Source organism: Trachymyrmex septentrionalis, unplaced genomic scaffold (genome assembly GCF_001594115.1).
Source record: "Trachymyrmex septentrionalis isolate Tsep2-gDNA-1 unplaced genomic scaffold, Tsep1.0 scaffold22, whole genome shotgun sequence".
Classification (NCBI taxonomy): Eukaryota; Metazoa; Arthropoda; class Insecta; order Hymenoptera; family Formicidae; genus Trachymyrmex; species Trachymyrmex septentrionalis.
In genome coordinates, this window is record NW_017305375.1 from 3,606,507 (window position 1) to 3,615,164 (window position 8,658).

An 8,658-nucleotide genomic window follows, 5' to 3' on the forward strand; every position below is an offset into this window, starting at 1 on the left:
ATCGAATCTGCAGTCATGAGAAGTCATATCTGAGCATATCTGGCCAGATATAACTTAAACTCTGGTCAGATCTAATCCCTCTTTTCTGGATTAAAATATATACAATCTATCACTTTTAATTTTATTATATTATAGAAGCGATTAGTGTTTTCAGATGATAAATTAATGTAATTTATTGTACGGTTAAGGTTTATAACAGAGAAATACCAACATCGCCAAATTTAGATGTCAAAGAGTTCCTAGTTGATCCGTCGACAATCAGAGAGTGGAACATTCAAGGATTACCGTTCGATGGATTCAGCACAGAGAACGCCATCATAGTGACAAAGGGAACACGTTGGCCTCTCGTAATCGATCCACAATGTCAGGCAGTGAAGTGGATCAAAAATATGGAAGCGAAAAACGTAAATGCCCGGTGTTCGGTACCGATATCTGTCAAAGAAACTAACTAGACCCTCCAGCAATATACGTTATATATATATATATATATATATATATATATATATATATACATATATATAAAACGTTATTATTGGATTTAATGCGAAATTAAATATCTAATTTGAGAGAGAGAGAGAGAGAGACGATTTTTAACGAGTGAAATCAAAGAATTAAAATGACTTTGTTATTTTAATGTAACAATTACAATTGCAGTCACTGAAAGTAATCGACTTTGGTCAAGCAGACTTTATGAGAGTTCTGGAAAGAGCAATTCAGTTCGGACACCCAGTATTGCTCGAAAATATCGCCGAGACCCTCGATCCGGATTTGAATCCGATTCTTCAAAAAGCTTTCATTAAATCAGGTAGAATTTTAATATCGGTATCATATAATTACATTTTTGCAATTGCATTACATTTATGCAAAAAAGTTTAAAACAGAAAATTAAAAAAATTTATTTGATTGTTAAAATTAAAAGATAGTGATATATTAATAGTGATTTATTAGTAATGATTATTAACATAAAATTTCAATTTATATAAAAAAAAATAATACAAAAACAATGTTTTTTAAACTCGAATATAATTAATTCATTGTAGAAGAGAGTAAGCATAAAACGCAAACACAAATTTAGATTCATTTTCGTTACTTTATGTCTGCAGATAATCAGGTAATGATCCGATTTAACGACAAAATGATCACTTACAATGAGCAATTCCGGCTGTTTATGACTACGAAACTCTCGAATCCCCACTATACTCCAGAGATTTCAACTAAAACGACATTATGCAACTTTACCATTAAGGAGCAGGGTAACTAATAGTCTTACCGTATACTTTAGAGAAAGATGGAACAAGATTAGGGAATATAACTCTGTCCTGCGTGTAGGGCTCGAAGCGCAGCTCCTAACAATTGTAGTCAGAAAAGAGAAGCCACAACTCGAAGAACAGAAAGACAATCTGGTTCTCACAATCGCATCCAATAAAAAGACTCTCAAAGAACTAGAGGATAAAATACTTCAGTAAGATCGATGAAATTGCCATAAGCTTTAAGTTCAAACGTTTTCCGCTTAGAAGTGCAGACACGCGTGCGCTCAATGTATTTTATTCTGCATATTAATTTACAAATTTTGGATCATTTTTAGTGCAGAAAAAAAAAACAAATTAACTTTTTTTAAAGTATTTTGGGGCAGTTAGTCTGTGTGTGAATCTGACAGGTCAAATGTAAGATATAGCCCAATAAGCAAGAAATATTTTGAAACATTTCGGCAACGTTACAACGTTGCTATAACATTGCTGAAATGTTTCAAAATGTTTCTTGCTTATTGGGAGCATGTCAGTTATTTTTTCCAAATAATTTGAGTGCGACCAGTGATGAGCAAGGCGAATGTTTTCACTAAAATTTGATGATAGTTAAAAAACATTTTATATATATACCATATATATAATTATCTTATATCTTTATATATATCTTAAAATTATATTTTATATAAATATATATATATATATATATGTATATGTATACATATATATTTTATATCTCAAAAACCGAACCTGATGGAAATATTTTGATAGCAGATTTGGTCTTAGCACCGAAAATTATCTTTCTTGAATAGACTTTATATACTCTTATATACAAAAACTTATAAACTAATGTAATATATTAGTTGTTTTTCAACTCTTAACACTACTAGCAAAAATAACAAAATATGTCGATACATTTTCTATTAGTTTGCTGAGTGTAGCAGGAGAAAATCTTCTAGATGACTTAAATTTGTTGAATACCCTCCAAACATCAAAGGAAATGTCTATCTCCATTCAAGAATCTCTGACTGTTGCTGAAAAGACAGAAAAAGAGATAGATCTAGTGAGAAAAGAATATCAATCGTGCTCAAAGCGTGCTTCGATTCTTTTTTTTATCTTGAACGACATGAACATTATCGATCCCATGTATCAATTCTCTCTCGACGCGTACAACGTACTGTTTATGCTTTCCATTGACAAAAGTCCTCATAAAATAAACTTGTCCGAGAGAATCAGCAGCTTAAATGATTATCATACATATGCAGTCTACAGGTAAATAAATAAGTACAGGAATTTTTAATTTTTTTAATTATAAAATCTTAAATCTCTCATTTTTTTCATTAATAATAAAAAATAGTAAAATTTTTTATTATTAATGAAATATAAAATTTTTAATACTTTGTCTTTTTTTACTGTTTAATTGTCATTACTAATTTGCATTAGAAAATAATAACTATAGAATAAATAACACTTTTTTTTCCATAAAATCATGTACAATATCGTTCTAAACGATAATCCTTCAAAAGAATTTTTTAACGTTAATTTAAATGAGAATGTATAATAACGTAATATATAATGGGCGAGAAAACTTTTTTAATGAAAAATGTGTCTTGTTTTTATTAATCTCTTATCTTTTACCTAGTATCATAAATCAATGTTAGAAAATGTTGAGCTCGAGACGCGCGCGCACATGCTTTTTTCAATGTAATGTGACGCCGTTACAAACCTATTATTCTATTTTGAAATAGAAAAAGAAATGTGCAGTTTTAGAGAAAAACAAACTGATCTAACAGATTTTATTTTTGCGAATAGGAGCATGTGCCGAGGTTTGTTCGAACATCACAAACTGCTCTTCTCTTTCCACATGTGTGTCAAGATATTGGATGCGCAAGGTAAGATCATCCCAGGAGAATACGCGTTCCTGCTTCGTGGCGGGATCGTAGTGGACCAAAAGAATCAGCCGGACAAACCCGTGCCGTGGCTGCCGGATGAAACTTGGGACAACATCACGGAACTCGAAAAGCTGCCTGGATTTCACGGACTCGTTTCTTCTTTCGAGCATCTCCCGCGAGATTGGCACAATTGGTGAGTACAATGTTGTACAATGTCACATTGTTATTTCGTCACGTTATTTCAACGCTTTAGCCATTTTTGACGAATCATTTTCACAATACTCTTCTTTTAACTTTATATATTTAAATTATACATAACTATATTGCTAATAAAGCAATGAAAAGAATGTTGATGATATGTCAAATATCTTAAGAGATTTAAAGGAAGTTTTAAATTTTATTGTGAAGAAAACTCAATTAGAAAAATTAGACGTATATGACAATTTTTTTTTATTCGGACGACAAAAGTAAATAAGAAAGAAGACATTATATGTATATATTTATATACTAATTATGTTTATTATTAAATGTTATTATTAAACTATTATTTATTTCTCTATATTCACGTTACTGTTCATTAAAAATATTTTTGGCAGAAAATATGTTATATTAAAATATTCTATATTAAAATATGAAAATATTTTCTTATAAATCCATTTAATATCCACATAATATGTACACACACATATAACAATTTCTTTTTTTCTTATTCTGACAATAAAAGTATAAAAAAATTACACATACTTATAACTATTTATTTCAATATAAACATGTTACTACCGTGAAAAATATATTTTTATGTAATATTCTCTTGTAAACTCGTTTAACATTTACAGGTACATTAGCACAGAGCCGGAAGCTACACCGCTAGTCGGCGAATGGGAGGAACGGTGTACCGAATTTCAGAAAATGTTATTCATCCGTAGCTGTCGACCTGACAGAATATCTTTCTGTATCATGACCTATATCGTGCGCAATCTCGGTCAGAGTTTCATAGAACCTCCTATACTTGAACTAAAAGCAGCGTTAGATGATTCTGTAGCGCGGACACCATTGATATTTGTTCTTTGGCCCGGGGTGGATCCTATCGGTGTACTCATGCAGTTAGCAGACAATCAGGGCATGACTTCGAATTTCTTAACGTTATCGCTAGGTCAGGGACAGGCTTCTATTGCTACAAGGTTAATTATAAAATACATTTCATACATCGTACAATATATTTATATCTGTACTTAAGATACTTTGAGTTAAAAGACTTAAAGATGTTGTATTTTATTTCTTAATGTTAACTAAAATTTAAGAAGTTTTTAAGCTTTTTTAATAATATATGTCCAGTAGAGATCAGTTGCAGTATTTGGTATAAAATTTCCCAGTGATTTTCATATTATTTCATTCCTTATACACAGCATGATAGAGATCGGTGCCAAAGAAGGGTTTTGGGTATTTCTTGCGAATTGCCACCTCTCGCTCAGTTGGATGCCCAAGCTCGATAAAATCGTGGAAACGCTCAGTTCTAGCCAAACTTTACATCCAAGATTTAGGTATGCCAAAGTTATGAAATACTGTCTTATATTCTTCACGCTATTTTTCACGCAATATAGTAATACCGAAAGAAATCAAGAAAAGTATTAGGAATTTTAAATTTATTTTATGTATAAAATAAATAAAATAAATATATATAACAAAATTTATTACAAAAAATGTAATCACAAAATCTAATTATTTATTAACTCTATTAGATGTAACAATGCAAATGTTTCAAAAGCGAGCGTTTAATTCTTTTACAGATTATGGCTTAGTTCAAACTCGACTCCTCAGTTTCCTATATCGATCCTTCATGCTGGGATAAAAATTACTACCGAACCACCAAAAGGATTAAAAGCGAACATGAAGCGCCTTTACAGTTTAATCACCGAAACGCAGTTCGACTCGTGCCAAGAAAAGTCTAAATATAAAAAGCTGCTATTCATGCTGATCTTCTTCCACTCTATTCTTCTAGAACGGAAGAAATTCCAACAACTCGGTTGGAACGTAGACTACAGCTTTAACGATTCCGATTTCGAGGTATTTTCGAGCAAAAGTTGCGAGTAGCGCGAACATAGAAAGCTTTTTATTTATCTGCAATTTATTTAGAAAGACGGTATTTCAGGAATTTCCAGGCATAACGTTTAAATTCGTCTCGTCAAAGAGACGCCCGATAGAGAAGCACAATCGTCATAATAGCGGGATATCTGTTCCAGGTTTCCGCGAACTTACTGCAAGTTTACCTGGATGAATATCCAGTCACACCATGGGAATCTTTGAAATATCTCATAGCAGGTATCTGTTATGGTGGTCATGTGACCGACGACTGGGATCGCCGGTTGTTAATGACATACACCCAGCAATATTTCACAGAAGACGTCCTGACTACTCCCCATTATCGTTTGTCATCACTGCCCACCTATTACGTGCCTCGCGACGGCTCCTTAGAGTCTTACCGCGACTTTATCGCGATTCTGCCGAATATCGACAGGCCAGAAGCGTTTGGTCAGCATCCAAACGCGGATATCACTTGTCTAATAATGGAAACTAGAAACATGTTCCAAACTCTAATGAGTCTTCAGATACAAACGGTCAGCATCGAAATGGACGAGGTCAAGGAAAAAAAGGTAAATAAATGAAGCTATCGATTTTAAAGCATATGTCTTTCCGGTTTAATCGAAAAATAAAATAGTAGCACGAAAGAGAGTAAGCACACGGAAAGAACGATTATGTTGAAAAAATTTAGATAGACACAGATCTGAAAATAATTTTGTTGGAAATTCAAGCATGATGGACAATATCGCAAAAAGTTTTGACATTTTAGCAATCAGCTTAAGAGAGAGTTCTACACAATTATTTTAATCTAACAAAATTATTTTCATATCTATATTTAGTTAAGTTTTCAGCTTGATGTAATTTTTAACTAGATATTTTATTTCAGCAAATCATTCGGTATAAGAATATGTTAGACTTTACATTATTAAATTAATGCAAATATTCTTGATATTTCTGCTTTTATGGATATTCTATTATCATAATTTTATGAATTTTCTTAAGTAACCTCATACGGGATCAATGGAGTTATTTCAATCTTTTTGGGTCTCGCAGGTAATGCAACTTGCGAGCGATGTTCTCTCAAAAATACCGAAAACAATTGATTATGAAACAACGAAGAGATTGATAGAGCCACATAAAACACTACTGGATGTGGTGCTTCTTCAAGAGATTGAACGATATAATGCACTATTGATAAAAATTTGCGACAGTCTTAAGGAACTTCAAAGTGGAATTAAGGGATTAGTGCTAATGTCGCGAGAGTTAGAAGAAATCTTCACATGCATATACAACGGGAAAGTACCGTCTCTATGGTTGACCACGTATCCGTCTTTGAAACTGCTTGGCGCCTGGACGAGGGATCTAATCAATCGAGTCGAGCACTTCGCCAATTGGGCTCAAACTACTCATCCGCCATTGCTCTTCTGGTTAGCTGCGTATACATTTCCAACCGGATTCCTTACTGCGGTACTACAAACTTCGGCGAGACTGTGGAACGTATCTATCGATTCGTTGTCGTGGGAATTTACTGTCGTCTCAACGGACGAGTCTGCTATAATCGAGCCACCAGTGGTAACTACAAGCGATTAGACTAATTGCTCATCGGACCAGTCTGTAGGACGACTAATATTGAACATTATTTTACTATAAGAAGCTTATACTCCTTGCTTGAATAACAGTATTTATTGGATAATACATATGCACATAAGTTGTTCATTGTAAGTTGTAATTGTCCGGCTTAGAAAAGAAAGTTTAAAATGAAAATTCTATTGTTCTTATCTACGATTAACTTTGAATAAGCACTAAAATATATTAATTATTTTCTAAAACTTTTAGAGTGAATCTCACTCTGAAAAGTGAAATTTCACTCTTTAGAACGAAATTCCATTCCAAAGAATTCAGAGAGTATGTTATTGTAAAATTAAGCGAAAAACTGTTTTATTATAAACAATATTTGCTATGTCCTTTATACTCTTCCATAAATTCTTTCCACACAGAAAGAACGATTTCACTAAAATATCTAAAAATTTAATTAAATAGACATCTGAAAATAATTGGTTATCAAAATAATTATGGAAATAAATATAACTCAAACATGATAAACAATGTTGCAATTTTGATATTCTAGCAACCAGTTTGAATATCTTAATATATAATCATTTTAATATTTTCAGATTTACATTTAACTAATTTTTTACATATAGATACTTCAGCAAAATCGTTCTTTTATGCGCTGTAGAAAATTGATAAATTAATTATAGAAAGTATTACATTTATACTCTAATTGTGATGTCATAATTAATAATTGTAAATACTTATGAGCAATTATATATTTTAGTTTATTAATTGTATAATTTTACTTTAGGAAGGCGTATATGTACGATCCATTTTTCTGGAAGGTGCTGGCTGGGATAAAGAGAATGGCATTCTTATCGAGCCCGCACCCATACAACTTGTATACAACATGCCGGTGATTCATTTTCGACCCGTCGAGCAAGTTAAAAAGAAAGTTAAAGGTAAAATAACCATAAAAATATCAAAATCATTTTACTGCGTTCTGCAGATTTCCTTCGTGCGCAAATACGCCAGTGGTTGGAAGAAACAGACTTTCAATTACAACCAACATTCGCTTAACTTTCACAGAGTTCTACAGCTGTCCTTGTTATTATTACCCCCAAAGGAGTGGCGACCAAATGAGATCTGCGTTCGTAGTTGCTGTAGATCTTAAAGCCGGAACACAAGGTTCGGACTTCTGGGTGAAACGCGGAACTGCGCTTTTATTGAGTCTAGCCGTATAAAACTTTCAGCTATGTACATTAATTTATGATTCATAAGCCTCAATTAAAGCTTAGTAATAGTATATATATATACATATATACATATATATATATATATATATATATATATATATATATATATATATATGTAATATGAGCAGTTCCTATTTAAAATAGCTTATTCTGATTATATTTCTTTATACCTTCTCATTCTTTTTTTTTGTGATATAATTAATATAGTTTAATAAATATACAAATGTTAATTTATGACGGTAAAGAAAATATATTTATAAAATAATTTTTATTTAAAAAGTTATGTTTATATTTATGTCAATTAAAACGTAATTTACATATATATTGAATATCTAATTATTTGAAAAATAAATAAATTCCTTCAATTATGCTCTTATATAAGATGTCTCAATATAAAGGCATATAAAACAACACACTAAAAACAATAACAATAAACATACTAAATAAGATGATCAGCACCATCTTTTATAATCCGATTGCACGATGGACAAATGTGTATTAATCATATGATAAATAAAATCTTTCTAATAGTATCCAAATTACAATTATGATCCTATTCCATAAATACAAATTATTTATGTAAAATAGTATTTAATTTATCAAAGACGTCCAAGAATTTGCTCAGTCGGTAAA

At 31.5% G+C, this 8,658-nt stretch overlaps 1 protein-coding gene across 1 annotated transcript in view; it reads left to right on the forward strand.

Moving 5' to 3' along the window:
• Positions 1 to 8,013, forward strand: part of LOC108748398 (dynein heavy chain 2, axonemal) — a 51,942-nt gene extending 43,929 nt beyond the window's left edge. Inside the window, exons 51-63 of the mRNA XM_018486547.1 lie at positions 189 to 404; positions 655 to 805; positions 1,104 to 1,253; positions 1,330 to 1,462; positions 2,172 to 2,516; positions 3,057 to 3,329; positions 3,973 to 4,317; positions 4,543 to 4,677; positions 4,924 to 5,200; positions 5,377 to 5,787; positions 6,269 to 6,787; positions 7,581 to 7,731; positions 7,859 to 8,013. Coding sequence (XP_018342049.1) covers positions 189 to 404; positions 655 to 805; positions 1,104 to 1,253; positions 1,330 to 1,462; positions 2,172 to 2,516; positions 3,057 to 3,329; positions 3,973 to 4,317; positions 4,543 to 4,677; positions 4,924 to 5,200; positions 5,377 to 5,787; positions 6,269 to 6,787; positions 7,581 to 7,731; positions 7,859 to 8,013 — 3,261 coding nt within the window. The remainder of the gene's footprint in view (positions 1 to 188; positions 405 to 654; positions 806 to 1,103; positions 1,254 to 1,329; positions 1,463 to 2,171; positions 2,517 to 3,056; positions 3,330 to 3,972; positions 4,318 to 4,542; positions 4,678 to 4,923; positions 5,201 to 5,376; positions 5,788 to 6,268; positions 6,788 to 7,580; positions 7,732 to 7,858) is intronic.
• The last annotated feature ends 645 nt before the right edge of the window (positions 8,014 to 8,658 follow it).